The sequence below is a fragment of the Lepidochelys olivacea genome (genome assembly GCF_965140295.1).
Source record: "Lepidochelys olivacea isolate rLepOli2 genome assembly, chromosome: 6".
Lineage (NCBI taxonomy): Eukaryota > Metazoa > Chordata > Testudines > Cheloniidae > Lepidochelys > Lepidochelys olivacea.
The window spans coordinates 38,797,359-38,821,192 of NC_140416.1; the positions used below are offsets into that span (position 1 = coordinate 38,797,359).

The 23,834-nt window shown below is 41.4% G+C and overlaps 1 protein-coding gene across 2 annotated transcripts in view; it reads left to right on the top strand.

Moving 5' to 3' along the window:
• The window catches only part of MPPED2 (metallophosphoesterase domain containing 2), a 129,369-nt gene extending 107,104 nt beyond the window's left edge, over positions 1 to 22,265 (top strand). For both annotated transcript variants that reach the window (XM_084631208.1, XM_084631209.1), the window contains exons 5-7: positions 13,986 to 14,101; positions 17,422 to 17,535; positions 21,847 to 22,265. In XM_084631208.1, coding sequence (XP_084487334.1) covers positions 13,986 to 14,101; positions 17,422 to 17,535; positions 21,847 to 21,965 — 349 coding nt within the window. In that variant the 3' untranslated portion in view covers positions 21,966 to 22,265. The remainder of the gene's footprint in view (positions 1 to 13,985; positions 14,102 to 17,421; positions 17,536 to 21,846) is intronic.
• The last annotated feature ends 1,569 nt before the right edge of the window (positions 22,266 to 23,834 follow it).

Consider the following 23,834-nt stretch of genomic DNA (forward strand, 5'->3'; position numbering starts at 1 on the left):
ATCCAATGCAATTGTGAATCCATGTGCCTCTCTGTTGAGAAGGCTATTTAATGCGCTCTCTCTCTCTCTCTCTCTCTCTCTCCATTTGGAAATAATGGTCTTGTAAAAAAAAATTAATTAAAAAGTCTTGAGAAAGTAGTTAATTATAAAAAAAACTACCCTGGCCTGAAGTATAAAATACACTGCAGATTGAGGACTCACATAGGGGTGCATTACTAAAATAATTAATGTCAAACTTTACATATCACACACACAGCAAAGGCTGCTGCTGCTAACATGAGTCCAGTGCTCGCCTAATATCTGTGAACATCTCTTGTGCCTCACATCCAGGCACTTTTAGATATGCTAGTATTCCTTTTTGATGTGGGCATATGATTTAGTTTTTTTAAAAAATCAGCTTTTTTACATGAGGGCAATAGAGAAGGGGTGAAATCCTGCCCCCGCCCCTTTCCCGAAGTCAGTGAGACTCGTACCATTGATTGCAGTAGAGCTCTGCCTACACTACTTTTCCCTGGGTCAGGCCCCTTACTGTGGTGGGTGCAGGTGTGTGTGTAAAAATCATAGAAATGTCAGGCTGGAAGGGACCTCAAGAGGTCACCTTGTCCAGCCCTCTGCGCTGAAGCATATGGAAGAAATCCAGTTTTATAAGCAATCAATGGGGTGGGGGGAGACTGGTCTTGGGCAGTTTTTTGACTCACTTTCCTTCTATCTGAACATGCACGTGCCCAGGGTAGTTCACAATATGTTTTCATATGTGTCCCTCGCCAAACCTCGTTTTGTATTTATCAACTACTAATATTGTGTGAGTCTTGCCCTTATCAGTCTAATTTCTGATTGCTGCTGGTTCTTGACGTTCAGCGCTTTATCAAACATAAGATGCTTGGCTCTCATTACCACTGATCTCAGCATTGCTAATAAACAGCAACACCAAGGCCATATTTTCTAGTTCCTGTCAGACCGCTGCTTTCCTGGGTGAAATAGAAGTCCTATTAGCATGCTCCTCCTCATTGGCTCTGACAGCTTGATTAATTAGACCCCCCTCTTTAGGTGACCTCTGCACTGACACAACAAGGAGGTGAATATAAAATGAATAGTTTGCCCATATAATGGGCTACTGTAAGTTTCAGATTTTTATCACATCAGATTGTCTGAAGTTGGGAACCTGTATTAAAATCTATAGTGTATAGCAATAGGTGACTACAGGTTATGACCTGCAAACCTTTACAACATGGTTAAAGAGTTGAAAACAAAAAATCCCAGCCATCTGACATATCAACTTCTCCTCTAAGAATTGTCCCTATACTGTCGTGGCCATACAATACAAATCTAATTCCTTTTTACGTTATAAAATAAAATGACCTTTTGTTTTCAACAGATTTTTATTACCAGAAAATACAGCATGTTAACTTTATGGTCATTCAGCCTCCCAGAAAACACGAATGTAAAAGCTGTTGTTATAAGCACCACTCTAGTTAAATGTCAGTCTGCCTTTCCATTATGAACTCCTAATTCGGGGACTTATAGTAGAGCCCTGCAGCAGGCCTGGGATCCCACAGAACCCTCTGCCATAATAGTGGGAGCAGGATTTTAAAAGTCCCACGCAGGGCTCTAGTTTATAGCTTGTCTGTAAAAACTTACTCTAAGCTGAAACTTGGCATGGCAGGTCACAAACTTTCTCTCTTACTAAATATAACTTTGTTAAAATACAGAAATACAAAATGCAGAAGGATAGATATTCTCATTTCATCTGCATTTTGCACTGCTACGGAGCTTCATCGTCCTCCACTGAAGTCAGTGGGTGTAGGATCAGTACCATGATAGGAAAAATTGGGGCTCAGTCTTGAAAGTTGTTAGATTTAGAGCTAGCAGTTGAGAAGGAGCAGTGTTACTAACAGTCATCATTAAAACAAAACACAAATATTTTAATTAATTGTCAATTTATTTTAAATATTAAAAGATTTTCCCCAGCACTAAGTTTTAACCTCGCTCTGAAGTTACATTGTAGAAGCTTTGTTATTTCACTTTATCTTTCTGCTCTCTCCACTCACCCCAGTTTTACTCTAGGATAGCAGTTCTCAAACTGAGGGTTGTAATTCCGTTTCGATGGGGTCAGCAGAGCTGGAGCTCTGTGCCCCAAAGGGTGCTGGAGCCCCTGCCCTGAGCCCTACGGAGCTGAAGGTAGGAGGTCGTGATTTTTTCGATTGGGGATGACTTTTTTTTTTTTTTTAAGTCCAAATGGGGTCGCCAGCACAAAACATTTGAGAAACTGCTCTAGGAGACTAAAATTCCTGTTGAGTTTTATTGCCATTGTGCGTGAAGTCATGTTGCATGTGAGGCAGATAATAGTCGTGACTGTAAGTACACTAAGTGGAAAGTCCATTCTCTTTTCAGAAGGTTTTCTTTAGAGTAACAGCAAATTGAAAAAAGTGCTATTCCCTCTTCATAACCCAGCTATTGTCTCTCTTCCCTGGCCAGCATGCTGGACTTGACTTTGCACCCTGGCTTACATTGTGATGTCACTGAATTTCCTGTCAGCAAATGCTATTCCTTATTTGTTAGTGAGGGTATAAACAGATTTATGACTGCCTTTGTAGAGCTGACTGTGCTCAGGAGGATGTGTGCACGCACGTGTGTGTGAGAGAGAGAGAGAGCGAGCAGTGTATTATCTTTTGCATCTGCAGATATACTGCTGACATTGCAGTCACTTATAGGAAAAAGAATTTGAGACTCTTGACCCTAGACAGCTCTGCAACAGAGCTGGGCATTGCCTCAAAAGGTTGAGAGAGAGGGTGAAGAACCCAGAAATCCTGTGTGGTGCACAGTGCACTCAACTCCGGTTACAAAACACCTCCCGTGGTCAGGGCTCTGATGCTGATCTGGTTGGTGGTCTCCGTTCATTCCATCTCATAATACTGAAACATTCAATGAAATCAAACGGTGGCAGATTCAAAATGGATGAAAGGAACACTGTTTCTAGCCCATGGAACTCATTGCCACAAGATGTGTGATTAAAGTCAAGAGCATAAAAGGATTCACAGAAAGACTGAATGTATATATGATAAGAATCTTCAGAGTTGTAGAAATACATATTAAAACATGAACAAGGGCTTTGGATGCATGCTTCAGGGCATAAACTAACCTCCAGCTTTCGGAAACTTCACCTACCTCATGCAGAGTTTCTTATATCTTTCTTAGTAGGTTGTACTGGCTGCTTCAATCAGAGACAGGATACTGGACTACATGGACCGTTGAGCTGATCCAGTATAGCAATTCCTAATTCTTATGAACTATCAGAGCTATCTGAGGCTTCCTCCGTAGTCTTTCCATATCTTCAGTACGCCCCCAGTTCCCTCTCTCCATTGCCTTTGGGCCATCAACAGTCCCATTTCTTCACCATGAACATCTTATAATTTTTTTCTTTTCTTTTTTTCAGTATTTGCATGTAAGGCACAATGACCAATTTAGCTAGGCACCATTACATATAATAAAAGGAACATCAGTGATCCTCAGTGTGAAGAAACCAGCATACCTTCCTAATATCCCCTCAGTTGTCTCCTCCTTTCTCACACAATTATGCAGTGCCTCCAGGACCTCCCACTTCCCTCCAATGTCTAGTCTTCCAGTGGGCCACACCAAGAGGGTGAAATTCATCCCTAGGCACAGGAGTGAATTACACTCATAAAGAGTAAATAAGGTTTGGCTGGATCATGAAAGCCCGCCCTCATTCAGCACTTCCATTAAACTCAGCTGGTGTTACATGTATGGAGGGGCTGAGGGATCAGGCCCTAAATTACTCCTTTGGGAAAATGTTAATCCATCACGTTGATGTATTAAGTTACATAGGTTAGTAGGAATGTGGATGCATTTGTGTACAGTTACGTGTGAAGGAACTGGAGCAGTGTATAAAAAATATGCACCTGGCATTCATCTTGTTTGTGACCTTCAGCATTTAATATTGAATAAACAATCCCATTGTTTTCTGGCCAGTTCAGGCTCTCAATAATGCAGGGATATTAGACACTCTATGTTGCTAAAGAAACGTTTTAAACAGCATTGAAAAGCACAAGTTTCCAGAGACTGCTCCTTGGAAACACTGGTTCAAATTCACTACTGGTGCAAACAGGCACAACTCCTTTACTTTCAGTGGAGTTGTATCTGTTACACCAGTTCAGATTTTGGCCAAATTTGTTTTGTAACAAATTGAAATAAAGTTAAAAGGTTAGCTGCCTTTTAAACGTATTTTATAAAAGTTATTGTTTTCTGTTTGTACTGTGCTTTTAGAAACTATTAGATATATCTCCTTGCAGATTTTGACCTTTTCAGATATCAAAGATTGATTCTTCTCTTTCTCCACCCCTTTTCCTAGAGTCTTTCTATCTACATAATGAGCTCTGTCCTAATTTAATCAAGATTTTTATACTGCACTTCTCACGATGTTATCTGTGCAAACCATTGTATTTTCAGCAGAGCCAAAACAAACATGAAGTTTGTTTGTTTTTTTTACTTCAGTGATGTTATTACAGAGCTAGGAAAAGGTTACCAAGGTGAAACTACTGCTTCAGATCCAGCTGGGGGAGCTCAGACCCTTTTTATAAGTCACACACAAAATGTTTGGTCTTGCATGGATGCTAGAAGATCATTCTTGTGCATACTTGTACGTTTGGGCAGATGTGTCTTACTAACATGGATGTTCATTTTATTTTGCATTCAACCTCTGGGGTAGGGTTCCAGCCCCAATCTTTTAGAAAGGGCCACGAAAAGGTCTGTATTTAAAATGGTAACACTTAGGCCCTCAAATATTTGTAGCACTGCTGAGCATTGCAGTTGTATTCAACATAGTGCAGAGTTGTAGAATTCAAAATTTGGACGTTCTTACTCTTACTAAGTCTACAGTCTTTTCTAAAGTAGAGTAAAATTAGCCCTAGAGTCAAATTTGAAATTATGTTCATAATTTTGGGATATTAAAATACTTCCCAGAGCTCATTATCTAAAGCCCTAAATAAAATTGCAATATAATTAGAGTTTAGGGTTTAACCTCAAAAGGTTTAAAGAGTATTTTCTTTTCAGATGAGCAATGAAGTGTTCAGATGCTTATCAAAGCTACTCCTCTCTCCTCCCCCATCTGCTTCTCAGTGGTGCCCCTTATATCCCCATTTCGTTCCGTATTCCCCTCCTACATAATTCCTGCCCTCAACAGGCCCTATGTTCTTTACTTCCCACTTTACACTTTTCTTTCCCCCCTGTAATCCCCCAGGATATTGTTAGCATCTTGGTCTCCTGCCTTTCTGGCCCTGTTCCTCAAAGTCTCCCTAACACAGATAGTCCACTGTATGTTCCTCCACACAACCTCCTTCCATTCTCTTCTTGCACACTTTTATTCCATACCACTGAAGACCAGTTGTGGTGTCTAGATGCTTGTCTGCTGGCCTCTGGCACTGATAATGCGAAAAAAATGCAAGTTCTGTTACCCTGTGGTGGTTCTCCAGTGAGATACATACTATATTTAGCAGGCGTGGGCAAACTTTATGGCCCGAGGGCCACATCTGGGTATGGAAATTTTATGGTGGGCCACGAATGCTCACGAAATTCGGGTTGGGGTGGGGGAAGGGGTGAGGGCTCTGGCTGGGAGTGTGGGCACTGGGGTGGGGCCAGAAATTTGAAGTTCAGGGTGTGGGAGGGGCTCTGGGCTGGGGCAGAGGGTTGAGGTGCGGGTGGGGGCGGGGGGTGAGGGCTCCAGCTGGGGGTGCAGGAGGAGGCTCTGGGGTGGGACTGAGGGGTTCAAAGGGCCGGATGGGGATCAGGGCTGGGGCACAGGAAGGGGTCAGTGTGCAGGCTCTAGGCGGCACTTACCTCAAGCAGCTCCCGGAAGCAGTGGCATGTCCCTTCTCCAGCTCCTATGCGGAGGTGCGGCCAGGTAGCGCTGCATTTGGGAGCTACGGGAGCCATGCGGAGCCATGGCATGCATGCAGCGGGGCAAGCCCCTGACCCCGCTCCCTGGCAGGAGCTCAAGGGCCTGATTAATATGTCTAAAGGGCCAGATTGCCCACCCCTGATACATGGTATAGTAGGACTGAGAATGGTAGAGCAAATAGTTTGGGGCCCCATCACAGAGGAAACATGGCCCTGAAACAGATCTTCAGAACTGAAAGTAATTGCCCTTTGAAGCATGTTAGTGAAAGATGGGACTCCAAGAAGGGAGCAAGTCAGAAGACTGTTGGGAGATAGGGAGAAGGAACCTGTTTGAGGATGTGTGAGAAGTTCCCCATGAAATAAACCTTTTTCCTTTCATACGAAGGACTGAAAGATGTATCCATTTCTATGTCTATCCTTAAATCCAAGCTCTGTCTCCACAGACAGTCTAGGCCAGATGCTCAGCTGCTGTAAATCAGCAAATGGCTTCAATGGAACTATGCCAATTTACAGCAGACGAGGATCTGGCCCTCTCTTTTTCAACTGTGGGGCTGCAAATTCAAGTATAGAGCTTCACTTGAAATGAACCTAACCTGAAACATCCATTTAATAATTCATATAGTTCTGAGGATGGAAGCAAGAACAATTTGAAGCAAGAAGCATAGTTCATACTTGAATTAATGGTGGCAGATATAATTGTGTAGTGCACTCATTTGCTAGCTTTTTTTTTTTTAAACGCAAGCTCCTTTGTAAGAGGAAAATGCTGTTGTGGGCCATTTCCCTTTCAGACACCACAGTTACTCACTGATTGCATCTCTAAATGTTTCATTCTTAGGATCACAACTAAGGACTCCACTGACCATACTAGTCTGAGAACCACTGATGTGCAGCAAATCACTCCATTGTGAGGTCATCTAACTCATTGTGATTCCACATGTAAATACACACAAATTATGTACACACATTTTTGTGTGTGCAGTTGCATGCATCCAGTTTTGAAAAATGGAGCATAAAGTAAAGTGTAAAATACTGATGTCAGGCATTGCAGAAAATAGCTACCACATGTACACTATATGCTTTCAAAATTAAATAAACCATGTCTCGTTACGGCAATCTAAAAATTGAAAAACTGTGAGAAGCCACTGCCAAATCTTGGCCCAGATCCTCCGCCCCATTAAGTCTGCCATGTCTCCCTCTGGCGGTGCAAAGCAGACTTAAATCTGGTTTAGTTTGCCAGTTGAGGATTTCCTGTCAGAAGGGAATCCGCAGGTGGTATAGGGCCAGTATAGTGACTTCTACACAAATCTCCCCTCCCTGTCCCCGATGAAGGGGCATGGCTCGAAATAGGCTGCATTATCTGTCTCTGGGAACTAGGACCAGTGCCTGTCTGCCACAGGATCAGGAACTGCAAAGGGACTTACTGACATCTTTGCTTCCCATCCCTTGTTTAGAATTGCACAGCTCAGCTGGGCCAGAGGATGTGGGCCAAAGCTTTTCTGGAGTTATCAGCATCGCTTCAAAAAAAGATGGTCGACCCCATCCCCATTTCACCTTGTCCCCCACAAAAACAAAACTAAAGTAACTCGGCTGAACTGGTTGCAGAGTGGTAGCCGTGTTAGTCTGTATCAGCAAAACCAACGAGGAGTCCTGGCATCTCAGAGACTGCTTTCTGATATTACTTCAATAAGAACAGTTCAACTAGAGGCTGATAGCTTGTGTAGATCCCAGGGCATTTTCACTCTGCCCCATAGGGTGAGAGAGCCAGGGAGGAGAAAATTTGGGCCAACTGATTGAAAGGCAGTATTGCACTGGCTGAGTAGGACTGCCAAAGTACCTCTATATTTTACATGCCATCACTCTTTGCTGTAGACTGCATTAGAGTTTTTCATGCATCTGCTCATTCTAGAGGTCTACAAAAGCAACATGACTAAAATAATCCTAATATTGTGCACCAGCATAGCGGTGGCCACATGAAGTACTCTAAGTGCTTTACAAACAAAGAATATTGAAGTCCTAAAGAATTAAACCTCACAATCTTTGTTGGGTTAGACAGTATTAGCCTCATTGTACGTAATTCCTCATTTTAGGGACATGAGGCACTGAGGGGTTAAGCGACTCTCCAGGATCACACTGGAGGTCTGTAGCAGATCTGGGACTAGAACCAGTCACCTGACTCTCAGACTTGTTTTTATGTCACAAGACTATCCTTACGACAAACAGCTGCGAGAAATACACTATATTTATTCTTTAAATAAATTTTCGCACTTATTTATTGCCTGCTTCAGTATCTATCATGAAATAATATCCCAATGTTTGCTATAAAAAAGGGCTTAATCAAAATTAGGTTCCATGGAGCTGAGTTCCAGGGTTAAAAGTCTTTAAATTATACAGCTCTTATCTTGTAATTCATAGATGGCTTTTAAAAATGCACTTACTTAATCCATTTTACACTATTTTTTCCACTTATTTTGTTTTTACTTACAGTACATACACACCTCTCTACAACAATTTTCTGTCTTCCCACGAGGCACTCTCTGTTGTTTCATTAAAAGGAGAAAGTCGCATGTGCTTTTCCTCCTTAGCGAACATTTATGAGCTGTATGTTTTTTATTGAAAGGCTCTTCTTTATTGTGCATAAAGGTCATATCTTCCCTTTACAGTTTGTTCAGTTCAGGACACTCTCCGCTATTAGACCCTAAATGTAAAACTGAAATAGGTACTTTCAGGATGTGTTTATAGGGCAGTTCTGTAATTGAACAATTCTGGGAATGCCTATTACTGCTCTGTTCTGTCATTTTTGTTCTACAAATGGAACTACTATCTTCTTCCCTAGCAATCTCACACATTTGTGTGTTTGCTCTAAGTGCTGACCAAAATAAAGAGCCCGTCATCATCATTATTACTTGTGTGTAACTGTTTCCTTTGGAGATGGATTTTAGGCATTTCCCCCACTATTGGCCTGTGGAAAGAAAACAGACATAGCCTTGGCCTACACTACACAGTTAAGTTGATGTCAGGCTGCTTACATCAACCTGATTATGTCAGTGTACACACTACAGCCTTGCTTCCGCCAATGTAAGCGCCCTACTACACCGATATAATAACTCCACCACCACGAGAGGGCTTATGGCAGTGTAGTCAGGGTGATGCAGTGTCTGTATAGACACTGCATTACTTACATTGGTTGTTGACTCTCACTCTTGTCAATTTTACGGCTCCAGCATGCAAGAAAGCCAGGCTGTCACCAGGGTAGGTAGGGGGCTCCAGCAACAGTCCAGCTGCCCCCTGGGCTGCCTGCTCAGCCACAGCCTGGCTGTCTGCTGGCTTCTCACCCACCTGTTGCCTAGAGGCTTCCAGTCGCACCGCTGCTTGGAGGCTCCCTCTGGGGAGTGCTGGTACAGCCCAGAGGCTCCCGACTTCCTGCCACATAGACCCCCAGTGGAATCATTTTGGGAAAAGGAAATCTGATGAGAAACAAATCCTGCGCTGCGTTTTGGCAGCAGAAGGAATTGTTTTCCTTGTTAGGCAGATTTCACATGCACCCGCAAGGGGATGTAAGTCTCGTCATTAAAATTCCCCTCCCTCTTGCTTTTATGTCAAGTTATGTGTGTGTCTCTTGCAGTACAGGGTGTGAAGAAGTTTTGTGGCCTAGTGCAAAGCATCTTTTTAATTGCAGAAAAAGTAGCTTCCAAATTGCCAAGTGGAGAGGAATCTGTGGGGAGAGTGCTGGCCTTCTGCAAAGAAGTCAAGAGCTGAGGAGAGAAAAATTGGCCAGGTGTCTGCCTTTCATCTGGATATTCAATGTGACACATCTGGTGCTAGTATAACTGCTATTTCTAATTGATAAGGACGTTTTGCAGTCATGGGAGGGTTGAGCTGTCAGGTGAGCCAGAGATCAGGAATTATGACAGTTTCATGGCATGTGAAAGATGCTGTGAAGTGCAGTATGATTCTAGCCAGCGGTGGTTAAATTAGGTTCTCTTGGATTTAGTCTGATGTGCAGGACAATATCATTCCATGCATTGTGTAGGAGGAAGTTAGGGTTTGTTCAGGCCCACCAAATGCACAGACAAAATCACTTGTAATGTCTGATTACCAATCCCATGTTTTACTCTGGCTCTGGGCTCCAGGGATGGTATTACTCAGCAGTCTAATTACTTTCTTTTCTTGAAAATGTCGTAAAAATCAAGTATACCATTATTATTTCCAGGAGCCCACTAGTCACTTTCACTTGGTCCCCAATCTTGCAAATTTGTCAAGAGTCTAATCATATGTCCTACTGACTAAGCAACCTTGAGAATCAATTTTGTCCTGTGCTTCAGCATACCAAAGGCTTGTGTAAGGAAAACTGATTGAAATCTTTAAAAAACAAACCCCAAAAAAGTATCTTCCACCCCCAGCTATGGAAATTTCTTTTAACAAGTAATCAGCCCAGGAAAATTGTGTGGAATGTTGGTAACTACCGGTACAAGTTAATTTTCTTCTTTGTGAAATAATTTAAAAGTATAACAGTTATGACTAGATCTTGCTGTTTCGGCATGCAAAAAATATATCATGCAATAGATAAATCATGCAATAAACTGTAAGTATTTGCAATAGGGAATCTAATAGAGGCACTTAATGTTATATTACCCCTAGTCCAGTCTTTGCCTCTTACTCACTATACATGTTTCAAGATGGTTGGGGGTAAACAGCTATTCATTGGTCCACTCAAGGGATTCACAGTACATCAACTTTGTTTTGGCTTCACTACAACACGGCAAAGTACAAAAACGGGATGACCTTTCTTGTGATCTCAGCTAAACCTGAATCTGTGTCAGAAACCCATTTTTATTAACGTTGTTCTGAACAAGTTCTCCTGTGAGTGCTTCTAACAAGCTTCAACCTCTCTAGAAACTTGAGGCAGCCTAAAGGGCAAGTGAATAACTCTGCTGAGTGAGGGCACAATATTCTCATTGAATATGCACAAGCATTAGTAAACTCAAGCTGAAATAGCTCCACCAGGAATTGCAGTTTAAATCTCTGTCATCCCAGGGGTTCTTTCTGTCACCCCCATATACAATATTTATTAATTGCTTATGAAAATGTTTAGTGTGTTCAAGAGAATGTTTTACACTTTATACTATGCACACATGGCACTACTCGGGAGGTTTGCGAGAAGTTGTCTTACAAGTTAGTTCCCATGTGGTGTCTGTTAGTCACAGCTAATTATTAAGTCTTTGGTGAATGCAGACTACATTGGAACTCTGATTCCCTTTCTCCTCTCCCCCCACTGCTAAAGAACAAAAAATACTGCACACAATCTAGGTTTATTGCATGTATAATTCTCCAAAGAGCTCCAGTAAGATAACAGCTATGGTTTTACATTTCAGGTATAACTGTGGCATTACTACAGTACTCTTTGCATGAGAAACATGAGAAATGGGTAAAGAATCATTAATTGATAGTGACAAATTCAACCCCCTCCACTGTGTGTGTGTTTTGTCAGAGTAGAGTTTGACTATGGTTTGTTAAATAGTTGAAAAATTAGCCAAATTATGTTTTAATTTTAAAATGGAACTCTGAGAAATGTAATCATCTGCATATGTTAGAAACTAGAGTATTACAATAAAGGAAAGATTGTTAGCTAATTTAGCTGTTTGTTTCAGACACCTGTGAGCAAGAAACTGAACTTAATTGCAGTGGAAAAGAATAGCAAAAACAAAAGTTCAGACACAGCAGAGTTCAGGGACACAAATTCCAGTCCAGATTCAGCCTTCACTTTCTGAACCCTGCTGAAATTAATGGGAGTTTTGTCATTGACCTCAACGAGTGCAGGATTAAGTCCTAAATGGAACTAGAAGTTTTCTTTCCATATGTAAACTCAGAGGCTGCAATCTTGCAAACTTTTACTAAGGCCAGTAATCCTGATGTACATGCATTATTATGTATGGGACTACTTGAAGGATGGTCTGTCTATTGTACACTATAAATTGTTCCTTTCAATGAATCTGGTATCTGCAAAGGTTCCCATAACTCTTATACCAGAGTCATCTTTATAGGACAAAAGAACCTTCCATTTCACATACAGTAGATTGAACAGGTGTTCAGAATACCAATCCCTGGGTAAATACTGATCCTCCTCAGATCAACTTCTGATAAAAACAAAACATTTGAATTATGAAAATGAAAAGTAGATTTATAATCTCAAAGGGAAATTGCCAGTTTAATGTAGTCCCAAATATAGGTGTGTGTATGATATGAAATGCCGGGGGGGGGGATGGGTGAGGATATGATTTACGCAGTGGAGATATGTAAGTCTTGCTGAATTCACTGTAAACTGAACATTTAAATAAATATTTCCTTGAGGGTTTTTTACATTTTTTAATGAGAACAGATTTCATCTATTTAAATGTTCCTTTCCAGAGTAGTGATTCAGAAAGACACCACCTCTGTGGTAGTACATAACTTGAGAGAAGAGAAGCTAAAAATCTAGAGAAGGCCCATTATCTAGACCTGCTTTGCTTGCTGCCTGGATCCCAGATTTTAGTCTGAGAGCATCTCTAATAGAATGTAAAACTGACTAGTTTAAGTGCCCAAGCCACATGAAATGCAAAACTGCACAAACGGTGAAAAGCAAGTGAGGATTTGAAATTCCTTTGCTTGTAATAACCTAAAAAGTTGTTGGTAATAGAGGTAAGGATATAATTTTTATCTTGACAACATGCATTTCACATCTGATAACAGCTTTTATATTTCAACATCAGAACTACTCAATTTTGCTTTCACATTTTATAGCAAAACTTTCCAGGAAAAAACATTTGTGTTAAATATTATAGTTCCTTTCATCCCCATAAAAAGACGGTCTCTCTCAATCAGATGGCTTCTATAATAGACCCTCATAACTGTTATGGTGGAGAAAACTCAAGGGCCCATTTGCCCCCAGAATTAAATATGTATTAAGGTATCTTAAAGAGTGTAATATCTTTTGAAGGTTATCACTTACAGTTATGTTGTATCATTTCACAGTGCTCTAATGTTAGAGATAATAAACATGACAAGTAAGATACAGTGGTGTTAAGGTGTGATTAGTCTATGAGAAATTTACCATGATACAGCCATGATAGATTATACAGGGCCTGTGACTGTTGCCACAAAGAAGGTACAACTTTTCTGTGTTCCCATCTTCTATTAGGGTACCCTGCACTGTAGGTGGTTCTCTTTTCCCTACTCCCTGCAGGAGGGGGCGAGGGCTCCAGCTGGGGGTGCGGGCTCTGGGGTGGGGCCAGAAATGAGGAGGTCAGGGTGCTCTGGGCTGGGATTGAGGGGTTCGGAGGGCAGGAGGGAGATCAGGGTTGGGGCGCAGGAGGGGGTCTGGTGTGCAGGCTCTGGGCAGCACTTACCTCAAGCAGCGAAGATGCAGCCAGGCGGTTCTGCGCGCTGCCCTGTCCACAGGCGTCGCCCCTGCAACTCCCATTGGCCACGGTTCCCGGCCAGTGGAAGCTGAGGTGGCAGCGTGTGGAAGCCCCTGGCTGCCCCTACGTGTAGGAGCTGGAGAGGGGATATGCTGCTGCTTCCGGGAGCCATGCAGAGCGGGGCAAGCCCCGGACCCCACTCCCCGGCTGGAGCTCAAGAGCCAGATTAAAACATCTGGAGGGCCGGATACGGCCCCTGGACAATAGTTTGTCCACCCCGGTCTAGGTGCTTACCTTAAAGTAAGAGAAGAGCCCAAACCCAAATCCTGGAACTGACATCCCCCAAAGATCTAGATCTGAACACATTGACTGTGTCCTTTCTTTATGATGGGTAAACCCAAGCCCCAGAGTCGAATACCCTTGAAACTGTAGGAAAGATGGGATCCTGATCTAGATCCAAATTTACAGCTAGGGCACTTTTTTTTTTTTTTTTTGTAATTAAAGCCCTTTGTTTTGGGAACAGTCCCTTCCAAAGATGAATGTGCTTTGTTCCATGAGTGATCTTAAAAAGACAGGAGAGATGGTCAAAACAGTACAGAAAAATTTTCAATTTAGAAATTCCAAAGGAAGAAAAAGATTGCTGTATCAGACTGAGACAGTTTGTCTTATTTTCCCCCAAAGGACACCATGGTTTAATGGATGGGGCTTTAACCTACCCAGAGGTCAGTCTTTGCTGGACAAGTGGAACCTTATCCCTGAGGGCATTGATATACTAATGACACATGGACCTCCTCTTGGTAAGTGAAGGAAAAACTGTGTGTGGTTTTGTATATAGAATGCACTTTTAGTGCAAGCAAAACTATTAATGCTTTAAGTGACATAGAACATAATTTTACCCTAACGCAAAACTATGAATTTAAAAAAAAAATTAAAATGAAGTCTAGTACGATCATTAAACTTAGCAATTATACTGGGCTTCTAGGTATTTTTTAAATTAAATTTTTTGATTTAGTGAAGCCAAGGAAAATCAAAGGCGTATCTAGCTGCACAGCCATTTGAGTTGGATCCTTTAATTTAAGGATAGTATTCTATTTGTCTGACAAACAAAGCTTCCAATCACAAGGGCCTAGGATTCTCCGGGACTGACTACAACATTTTGAAAGATTGGACCTCCCTCGCAACTACCACCACCAGCACTGGAACATAATGTTTATTTAAGCTTTTTATTGGGTCAAGATTATATATAGTGGTTATCTATACACTATACTTATATAGTGGCTATCTATCTACTCTTCTTTACTCTTAAAAAAGTATTTGCTTTGTTAAACCAATTTACCAAAAGTTCACAATTACGGTTAAATGTTAAAAATTGGATTACATTGATGAAGGACCAAAATTCTGTCGCCACCTATTCATTCAAACTACACCCATTTATTTCCGTGAGAGATGAGTACACATATCTGAGTGCAAAATCTGAGTTTTCATGAGTGGCGTCTTGAGCCAAATCCCTTTTCCTTTACTCACATGAGTACCCCATTGATCCACAGAGTTATGCTGTGATAAGAGTCATCTATAGGGTTGTCCCCTGATTGCCTCAGAAAGCAGGTAAAAAGAGTATTCAGCACACGTGATTTTAAATAGAGGGTGGGATTTTCTAAAGTATTCGGTTTTGGCCTAAGTCTGATTCCATTGAAGGGCAAAATTCCCATTGATTTCAGCGGGAGAAGAGTTAGGCCAACACTGAGCCTTTCGGAAAATGCTACCATAACCCTTCTTCATGCTGTGTTCCACCAAGTCACACATTTCTGGTTCCTGCTCTGTAAGACATAGATATAAATCTAGGGTCACATCCTTAGCTAGTGTCAATTGTCACAGCTCCGTTTAAGTCAGTAGAGCTGTGATAACTTACACCAGCTGAGGATCTACCTGTATAAAAATGTTCTGTCAGGGTGAGGAAGATCAGGTGCATGCACGCATTAATTAGTAGATTGTGTGGTTTTGCTAAGTTTTACCCAGATCCTCAGCTTTTGTAAATTAAAGAACTTCCACTGACTTCAGCAGAGCTATGCAAGTTTGCACCAGCTCAGCATCTGAGCCAGCCATTACAAAATGCTATTTTAAACTGTGTATATGATATGCTTTGAAAATGGCATTTAAATGCCAGAGACCAGCTGAATGGTCCAGCAGGGTTTCTTGGTGGATGGAGTGTGCGGAACTTAATGCCTGGTAGGGCATCACAGCTAAGGGCTTGTCCACACTATAGCAGCACAGCTGTAGCAGTTGCATATAACCCCTTGCTTGCTACAGTGATGTAAGGAGGTTTTCCAACACTGTAGTTAATCCACGCCTCCCTTTCCCCTCCCCCCACCCGAAGAATTCTTCCATCTAGAGTGGGACTTGGGTGTCTTAACTACATTTCTCAGGGGATGAATTTTTTACACCTGTGAATGACACAGGTAGGCTGACCTAAGTCTTAGATTTAGACCAAGCCTGAGTTAGGAGTCAGCAATCCTAGCAGAGCTGGACGTAGTGAGACTTAAGAAGAACAGAAGAAAATTTTACACTAATAATATACTCAGTGCTTATCTTTAGCCTGGTTATTAGGGGCATTCAGCATATAATGCTACCAAGGGAATATTGTAAAAATGTGCAGGTCACCTTTAAATCCTCCAGAGCCAATGTGTGTCTTCAACAGAGCTGTGATCTAGCACTCCTTCTCAGTGTAATGCCCTGTACTTTGAAAGCCACCCTTCTGTTGTAGTGATTAATTTCTTATATTTTATCTATTTACTTCTTCCCAAGAAACAAAACATAGCACAAGCATGTTTATAATTTTTCCTGGTTGCTAGATTTCAATGGGCTGCCAATCTGCATATTGTAAGTTGGTTTCCCATAGTGTACTTTAGTCTCAGCAGCATCACTATATTTCTTAGCTGAATTTTTTGAAACATCCCTTCTAAAATTTTACTCCACTCCTTTAAAAAAAAAATCAAAGCAAAAGTATAGCCTCCATTTTGTAGATACAGTTTACACCAATTTTAATTGTGAGCATAGATCAGGGCATTAGAAGTGCAAATAGTGATATCGGGCCTCAACATGCCTGAAAATATACCCCAAATATTGCCTTTTACAGTGGCTACATATTAATTTAGGTAAAATTATGTCATTACCGACCTTAGCTGTTTGACTGGTTTTGAAGAGTACATATAGTCCAGTTTATGTCCCACCATTTTTAATCAGCTTGGGCCAAATTTATCTCTGGTATAACTACTTTGAAGTCAATAGAGTAACACCAAGAGTGAGTTTGCTCCTTCTTTCAGCTATGGTTTATCTTTTGCCTCTCACAATCCTTCACACCCTTTTGAATGTTAGTCTAGGCTGTAATAGTCTAGACAGCCCACATTTATACTAATCGATGTCAAATTTTATGGATTTTCCATATTAGTTATAGAACTAAGTGGTTTTCACTTTAAAAGTAGTCAATTAGCACTAGGTTGCTTGTAGCTGTTTCCCTGTCGCTCTGTGCTGCCTATTTTCAGTGACCTAGGGCTCCAAAGTAACCCAGCACTCTCAGACCCTGGGCCTCTGGAAGTTGCTGAAGATGATATATTTTAAATTTCTGGGGTGGCAGAGGTGCCAGGTGTGAGAACTGATCCTTCCCGTGGCCTGACTCTGGAATAACTGTGACCAGCACGTTTTACCTGACTAGCTTGGGAAGTAGACTGCTACAACAACAGCAGAAGGGAGGAAATAAGACAGGGGTGTGCAGTGGGGAAGGGAGGGGATCAAGAAGGGGAAAAAATTGCAGCACTGCCAGGAATAAGAGTCACAAAGCTTCCACTCATGAAGAAGAGTCTAAAACTCTAGTTTAATAAATCAAATCACATACAGAAAATGTTAATTAGGCAGGAGTGGGGGGAAGGAAAAAGGAAAAAACCTCAGGAACCTAAGGAAGACAGAGTGAGAAGTTTCTTAAAAGCCATTGTATGCTTTAATGGAGAGGCTAGGATTACAGATAATGTAATAAACCTTTAGTGAAATATGGCTTCCTGAAAGTCTAAACGAAACTTTACCTGAATAGAGAAAATTAAGAGTATTGATTGCATTTTGCCCTCAGGTTTTCGAGACTGGGTTCCAAAGGAGCTGCAGAGAGTTGGCTGTGTGGAACTGTTGAACACTGTGCAAAGGCGAGTAAGGCCCAAACTCCATGTCTTTGGTGGAATTCATGAAGGTAAGAAATAGTAGGGCTCCCTAGGTCTGTATGAGAATCCTTGTGGGGGAAACAAATAGATCTCTGTGGTACTTTATACCAGATGTGGAGCGTTCCATTTATTATGACTAAGGGCTTGTCTACTCGCCGGATCAGCAGGCAGCAATCGATCCAGGAGGGGTAGATTTATCGCGTCTAGTATAGCCACGATAAATCGACCGCTGAGCACTCTCCCGTCAACTCCAGTACTCCACCAGAACGAGAAGCGCAAGCAGAGTCGACGGGAGAGTGTCTGCTGTCGACGACCGCAGCGAAGACACGAGGGTAAGTAGATCTAAGTGTGTCGACTTCAGCTACACTGTTCACATAGCTGAAGTTGCATATCTTAGATCGACCCCGCGTGGTACTGTAGACAAGCACACAGTAGAATACAATGGGAAAACAGTCAGATCTGCTGGGTGCTCAGCACTTTGGAAACCTACTTCTTAGTGTCCAAAAAAAGACTTAGTAGTCCAACTTGAGGAACTCATATTTTAAAATATTGACTACGTACATGATCTCCATACCTGCAACTTGCAATAATTGTGCTGTGCCAGTTTATTTGCTTTCAAAGCTTGCGGGGGAGGGGGGAAAGAGTTCTCTCATATGCAGAAGAATAAAAGCAAATTGAAATTTGTCTTACCAAACCACCAGAAAGTCCCAGTTACTCCAAGTACAGGAGCCAGCAAAGGAGGTAGAAAAGACAGGGTGGTATTCAGAGAAAGCTTGCTCCATTAAGTTACCTCACTCAGTATATGGGGGAGAGTGCAGTAGAAGGGAGGGCAGCTTGTCAGGAGGGGAGAGAGGGTAATCACCACAATTCCTTTGAAATCTACTTCTGAAGTCATTCTGCAATACATTTCATGAGGTGTAATCTTTCAAGGTATGTGAACCTCAGAAAAGCTTTTTCAGAAGATACATTGCCCCATTTTTAATCTCACACCAGGCAGGCGGAGTGTGAAGCTTCAGAACAATAAGCTCATTTTGTGGGGATGGGAGGGAATGAGAGATTAAATAAATACATTTGGAGGTTTTTAAATATTTAATACACTTTGTGGCTTTCATATTCCAATGAGACAAATACTAGGAGTCCAGCCTGGGAGAGATAGTGAGACTTTGTGACCCTAGGACTAAAAATTACACACTAAGTGCTTTATATTCCCCCCGCCCCCCCTCCCGGAGATTTCGCCATTGACTCTAATTAAGCTCTCCGTAGGCTCACAGAGTTGGAGAACTTTATAAAAGAACAGACAGCTTACTCGCCTGCTGTTGTTGATTTTCCGAAGCCCTCATGACTTTACACAATGAATTTTTATGCTTGGGTTATAAAGTCCTGTAAATAAGGAGTTTATAACAGAAACGTTGACATGACCTTAACTATAGTGGTATGAATAGCAGTACTCTAATGCAAACCAGAAAAGGATTGGACGTTTTCTATAAATATTAATGCTCAGATATTAATGATAAGTGAATACAAGAAGACTTCCAACTAGCACATGCAAATTGCCTATAGCCTTTTGTAGGTGTATGGTAAGCTGAAAGTAATCAAACTTCCTGCAGTAATAGTGTTAAGCTGAGGGAAAGCAAAGGCCTCTTAGCGTGCAAGATCATCATGAAAACACACTGTGGAGTCATGTACACCTTACATTTAAACCTTGTAAGTAAGATGGCACACTCTACAAGCATAAAAGGAGTCTTATTTGAGCATTCAAGGGCACTAAACAAAGATCCAAATCGTGCTCAGTTGACTAAGGCTGAAGGTAAAGGAACTGCTTACTACAGTAAAGTGAGTAAAATTTCGCCTGAATTTTTCTGAGAGTTTAAGAATTAAGGCACAATTAATTCAGGACCAAATTCTGCTCTCAGACCACATGCACCCATATTTTATTGAAGTCCGTAGGAGTTGCAGACAAGTATTTGGGGCAGAATTTTGCAGTGAGTCAATTAATTTTTTTAAAACCAGTATTTTTCCAGTGCAAAGTGACCAAACTCAAAATTGCCAGCTTAAATAAACAAAACAATACAGGCAGACCACACAGCAATTGTGAAATGATTAGTCTCTGATGGACATTTTGGTAGCACACACTTTGTGTTAACTTTCATGCAGCAGTGATGTGTACTATATCACATTGCAAAAGGAAAAATATTTTCCCTGAGGTTTGGCCTGCTAGTACAAACAGTGGGAAGTTCCTCTCCTCTGAAGGACCAGTCACAAGCAAGAAATTTGGTGCCAAGCCCTTCCTATTCTGTCTTGTCTCCTGTGTCTTTTCCTGCCTCTCCATGAGGAAAGCAGGAAGTGTCATCCTGGGGCACCATCTTTCAGGGCCAGACACAGTATCGTGGGAGACAGAAAAGGTGAAGCTTGCTTTTGCCCTTGGCACAGAAGAAGTGCTGACAGTGCCATCTGTCCATCCCATCCAGTCCTTCAACGGGCCAGTGTGCCTGAAAAGTCAGCTGCCCCCCCAGGCCTGCCAGTGGGAGTCAGATCTGAATAGGTATCCGAGGAGAGCAGAGAGGAAGAGGTTAAAGCAAAGGAGTCCATTCAGACTCCTCCCACCCCCACTTTTTTGAGGGAGAAGCAGAGACTCTTTTGGGGGCCAACATCTATTTCAACAGAACTTATCATAACTCTCTGCTCTCCCCAAAACAAGCTCCCTGAGCAGGCTGTTCCTCAAAGGTTCCCCCATCTCCTGCTCTACCCTCAGTAATCTCCAGAGACTGTTACTAGTTTTCATTCTCCCTCCCCAGCACCCTATAAACACCTTTGAGAGAGAAGGAGGAATGTGACTCAGAGCCTGCCTGTCCACCATTACAGGAGTGCAAGGCACTCTCGCCACTTCACCTCATGCCCCTACAGGAGGGCCAGGAACAAGTAGCATAGAGCTAGCTACATAGGCTTTACCTCACCTCCTGTGCAAGGAGAACCCCAAGCAAGGTGTCCAGATCCTTTGAATGGAGTTGAGGATGGAGCAAGGCCGAGAATCTAGCCTTACATTCCTAAAGGCTGTGTCCACTAAAGAAGTAAGGTAGAAGTCCAGGATCACTCTTGGACAGGTTGGGACAGCTTGTGGTCTCCAGGCCAGGTGATCATCCCTTCTTTATTTTTCATTAAGAAAACAGCGTGCTTCACATTTGTTCCAGATCCCTTACCCGTCTTCTCTCTTCTCTCTTTTTATCCCACTTCTGCCTTAACCTTAAGGATGGTGGGGAATCCTGTGAGCTTTCCTTGGACATCCATAAGCCTGTGATGTCTTATTGGTTCTATATGTAGGAGATCAGAAAGCCCCTTTCTCTCTTCATTGAGGATCCCCTGCAAGGAGCTCAAAAGCTCTTGGACTGCCCTCCCCCCTTATATGCATTCCTACATCTGGCTCACCTATGACTCAGTGAGCCTCCCCTGCTTGAACTAGCTCAAAGCCCATTCTTTCATTACGATAAGCCCCTCTTGGGTCAAGAGAGGGAAGAGGCCAGCCTCTGTGGAGACACCACATAGCAGCCACTAGAGCTACACCCACACTTACACTTTGTACTACCATTCAATCTCTCTCTGTCAGCAGTTGTGATGGTCAGACAGTAGAATTCTCCAAACAATTGTTCAGCCACAGCCTTAAGGTTTGTGGGAGCTAGTGTCGCATTCTTCCCCTCCCTCTTTGCCCAGTCCTCAAGCCACTTCAGCTCATCTAGCTAGCCCTTCATTTTCTGTGCCTTGGGCTGGAATTGCTGGTTAGATCCATTGCCCAGGCTGGGAAGCCAAGCTACAGAAAACGCCTATTCTTTCCTGCTAATTGATTTCTGAGGTTTAGCAAGCCAGTGTGAACACCTGCCCCCACAACCCTTGAGCTGACAAACTGGACAATATGGTCAATGCAGGATAGGCCAACCAAGTTTGTTTGAACTCATTGAGAGGATGTCTGCAGACCAAGTGCCTAAAAGGAGAGGAGTTTTCAGCTCTTGCTCCTGATTGGTCCTTCACAACCTGACACTAGAAGCATGCCAAACCACAGAAAACCAATTAGCTCAAAGAAAAGGAGGGTTTTTTGCCTTTTTCAGTTGCAGTACAATAAAAGGCCTTTCTGGTCAGAAAACTCTGCACTTGTTCCAGATACAGTGCATTGCATTTATTTATTTTTTTAATTGTAACTTTGTGGTAGCTTTCAAAAGCTCATAACATTTTGACAGGATTCACTGACTTTTATTCCAAAGCCCTGCTTTCATAACAGGTTTTTGCACTGCATAAGGTCACCATCGTTTGTTTGTTTATATTATACTGTGTGTGACATGTTCTCCCTACAGGTTATGGCATTATGACAGACGGTTACACAACGTACATCAACGCCTCAACATGTACAGTCAGCTTTCAACCAACCAATCCTCCAATTATATTTGACCTTCCAACCCCTCAAGGATCATGAAGCACTACTGCACAGTTAAATGGGGAAGGTCTATAAACTGCCATTTTCTAATTACGAAACTTACATTCTCTTACATGTTTATCTCCAAAATTATGTGGGATTTTTTGTAAATTGCTGGTACAAAAAGAGAAAAAGAGGTTGTGCTTTTTGGAAATGGAGCGTCCATTTTAAATTGATACAGCATTGTGAATTTGTAAAATGACCTTTTTTTGTTTTCTCAAACTTGCCATTGTAAAATTGTTATAGTGTTCTCAAAAGGACAGCCAAGCTTTCTTTTAACAAGTGAGAGACCTTATTTTAATATTATATTATAAGCTAAAAAGGCAGCATTTAAAAAACACCAAATTTGCACAACTGTTATTGTTTGAAAGTTTTTAAATATAATTTTTTCCTAGTTAAGATGTCACCTTTCCCATCTCCCCCTGCAGTTATCGTAAACTTTTTTTTAGTAACGTAAACATGATTTAGGGGTCTGTTTGCCCCTTGATGAGTGTGCGTGTACTGTAGTTCCCTCCTTTACCAGTAATGTGCAGCAAGGGGAGAACAGACTTCACAGTTGTTTGTCTCTGCCTACTTTAAATATAGATAGCTGCATCCTATATGTGATTATCTACCTTTTTATTATTTGGGGTTTTTTTTTAAATTATTTTAGCTTTAAAAATATGGGGATGAAAGCTGCAAAGAGCAGGTGTTTCATGCAGTAAAAACATGTAAATGCAGGCTCCTTTTAAATATGAATTTATATATATATGTATTTTTTGTGCATTATAACTAGGAATTTAATATTGCAAGTATAGCATCTGAAAAATTATGCTGTACAGCACATCTAAATTATGAAGGATGTGACATTTTCCAAGTGCTCAAGGCCTTCAAGAGCTTGAGTTAAATCTTTGTGCAGTTTCAGGCATGTATAGAATCAAATGGATACAATCAAGCCTAACTAAAATAAGGCTTAGTTGTCCTTTATATTTAAATATTCTTGAATTGTCTTTTTATTTCTTTTTTCCTTATTTTGCACTGTGTGTAAATGCAATCTTGCTAGCACAAACTATTGATGCAGATAGTTATTTCTGTTCTACCACTGTAAATGCTATTGAGCTTTGTTCTGTTTTATGTTACCTTGTTAATGGAATTTAGAAAAGCAGTTGTTTCTTTAAATTTATTGTGATATTATATATCTAGCGGCCTTTATATGCAAATAAAATTGCAAGATTTTTAAATACTTGGTGTTAAAGAGTCTTTGAATTAATAGTTCCATGGGCCTTGATTAGAAGAAGTAAAAAATTCTCATTTTCCATAAATTTTTATTGCTCACCGTTCATGGGATGGCAATTGGGTCGATAAAGCACTCAGTGGACTTTTCCTTCCGTTCCTCTGCCATCCATCTTTCCACAGCTTTTACATGGAGATTTTGTATTCAGGTGTAATTCAGTGTGAACTGAGTTTATGTGCAGTTTAAGGCTCATAGGACAGTATTTCAGAGTATATGGAAAAATTGATTATGTAATAACCTTTGTACCTCCTCAGTTATTCATAAGTACTTTAACTGCTCTGGGTGTTTTATGTTGTTCATCCACCATAAGTTAAAAAATTAATAGTCCTAGATGAAATATAGTGCATATTTATTTTGTTTTGACCTATTCTGCAAGTCTAGGGTCACAGAATTTTCAGCAGAACACACCCCTTTCAGGAGAATTGTACAAGAGTGTGAGCGTCTTAAGGCAGTGACTGTAATTTACTGTATGTCTGTACAAGGCCCTAGCACTATGGGGCCCAATCCTGCTTGGTCTCTAGAGCTACCACAATGTAAATGTAAAACAAAAGTATTTTGTAAATTACTTTTAGCTCTTATGAAGATAAATGTCCAAA